The sequence below is a fragment of the Cyprinodon variegatus genome, unplaced genomic scaffold (genome assembly GCF_000732505.1).
Source record: "Cyprinodon variegatus isolate N-32 unplaced genomic scaffold, C_variegatus-1.0 Scaffold57, whole genome shotgun sequence".
Classification (NCBI taxonomy): domain Eukaryota; kingdom Metazoa; phylum Chordata; class Actinopteri; order Cyprinodontiformes; family Cyprinodontidae; genus Cyprinodon; species Cyprinodon variegatus.
Genome location: NW_015150510.1, coordinates 1,623,496 through 1,625,361, shown reverse-complemented (window position 1 = coordinate 1,625,361; position 1,866 = coordinate 1,623,496). Strand labels below are relative to the sequence as shown.

Below are 1,866 nucleotides of genomic sequence, written 5' to 3'. Positions count from 1 at the left end.
CTTGTTTTAGTAACGAGTAATCTAACTAATTACTTTTTCAAAGTAACGTGCCCAACACTGGTAACTAACAGGCATAAACTTAACTAACAGCCAACATGATTGTGTCCATTATTATTCCTCCTCTGTCTTTGGAAAACATGGGTTTATTGTTGATTTGTCTGCTGCTGCTTTGAAATAATTTAATAATCTAAAAAAATGCTTGATTTTGCATATTCCCCAATCAGGCCTCATTAAAAGCCTATGGTAAGGTTGTGATTCTCTGTGTTGCTCTTAAGAGATTTTTCTTTTAGAGGTTTGTTTTCACTGTATTGCATTTCCGCGTAGGAGGAGCCATAAATCAGCTCCCGTCACGTTGCTTAGTTTTGCAGCAAAATCTTGTTTTCGATTCAGTTGTGTCATTTTTCCAAGCCAAAATAAAAGCATTATTAAAAGCTTGAAATGAATATGAGAGATGCGTACCACATGTGTGTATGTCAAGAGCTGAAGTTTAACCATTTACCCGTTTATTTCCATGTTTAGTCCATCAGAATTGGGATCAATCACAGAAGTTGGGCAAACAAATAATTCCGACCTGCATCAGAACCACTTTAGAACACGTTACTCACCCTGCGGGGTTCAGTGTAGTTTTTCCCTAGTCCGGATGTCAGGCTGTGATACTTTGCTCTTGGATCCAGAGACTCGGGCTGTTGAAGGAACAGCCAGTGCTGCGACAGACAAGAGCAGGAACCATTTTTTTTACCTTTACTCCATTTTACACATGAGAACCATTCAGAGTATGGTTACATACCAGAGCCTCAGCTCCATTATACGGCGTCAGCGTGAAGGTATTGGTGAAAATACGAATCTGTGTGGTCAAACCAGACTTATCAAAAAAGTTATGAGTGGACGGAAAATGCAGCATAAATAAAGAGTAACCCACCAGCCACATGATGGGCATGATGAGAGTCCAGAAGAAGGAGGGAAGGATCCCGTAGGTCAAGTTCGTCATCACCAGGCCTGGACAGATCACAGAGGAGAACAGGCCCTGTCACAAAGACACACATGGGGGATATTTTTCAGGGTTCTACATCAGAGCTTCCATCACTGAGCGGCAGACTAACCTGCTGGTTCTTGTGCTTGTTGAGCGCCAAACTGAGCATATCTGAAGCATATTTGGAGGAGCTGTAGGGCTCCTTCCCTCGTCTGTGCTGGATGTCCTCGATGCTGAAAGCCGAGCGCCGGGCGTTACTGGAGGACGTCCACACCAACCTGGAGGTGTGACCCGGCTGACACAGCAGAGGCTCCAGCTCCCTGATCTGAAACAGGAAGCAGGCGTGTCAGACCTGGCGGATACTAATCAAGAGGAAGCTATGGGAGGCAAGATCATTCTACAGACAATCAGACTTTAAAAGGAACTAAAAACAACAGTTAATTGATTTTACATCCAAAAATCAAACAATCACGTTTTTTGGAGGTTAGTTTATGTTGTTCTACTGCAGCATATCTTGCTTCACCTGCTAATCTCATCAGTACAGTAGGCGGAGCTAACACAGATTTCAATATGTGATCCTACGTTACCTTAATCTTTAATGTAAAAGTTGTATATACTTTTTATAGCAAGTTTATAAATGTTTAGGGCTTATCTTTGTAGAGTTCTGTCTTAAATAAACCTGCAAGTAGGTTATTCTTTCAAAAAATGACATGTTTTAGGGTCTATGTACCATTAATCAAGGTAACCATTTTATTCCATACCTAAATTAGTTGACAATTATTTCAATAGCAGATTATTTATGATTAATTATTCCAGACCTAGAAACATTAAAAAACAGCTGGGGTGTGGCATAAAAAAAGAATCAGATTGGGACGCCTGTAGAACCTTAACTGGCT

At 40.9% G+C, this 1,866-nt stretch overlaps 1 protein-coding gene across 1 annotated transcript in view; it reads right to left on the bottom strand.

Annotated features, from left to right (window-relative positions):
- Positions 1-1,866, bottom strand: part of LOC107082613 (3-keto-steroid reductase-like) — a 14,598-nt gene that overhangs the window by 7,585 nt on the left and 5,147 nt on the right. Inside the window, exons 5-8 of the mRNA XM_015371383.1 lie at positions 1,101-1,295; positions 920-1,024; positions 788-844; positions 606-704 (exon numbers count right to left, since the gene is read on the bottom strand). Of these exons, the coding sequence (XP_015226869.1) occupies positions 606-704; positions 788-844; positions 920-1,024; positions 1,101-1,295 (456 nt within the window). The remainder of the gene's footprint in view (positions 1-605; positions 705-787; positions 845-919; positions 1,025-1,100; positions 1,296-1,866) is intronic.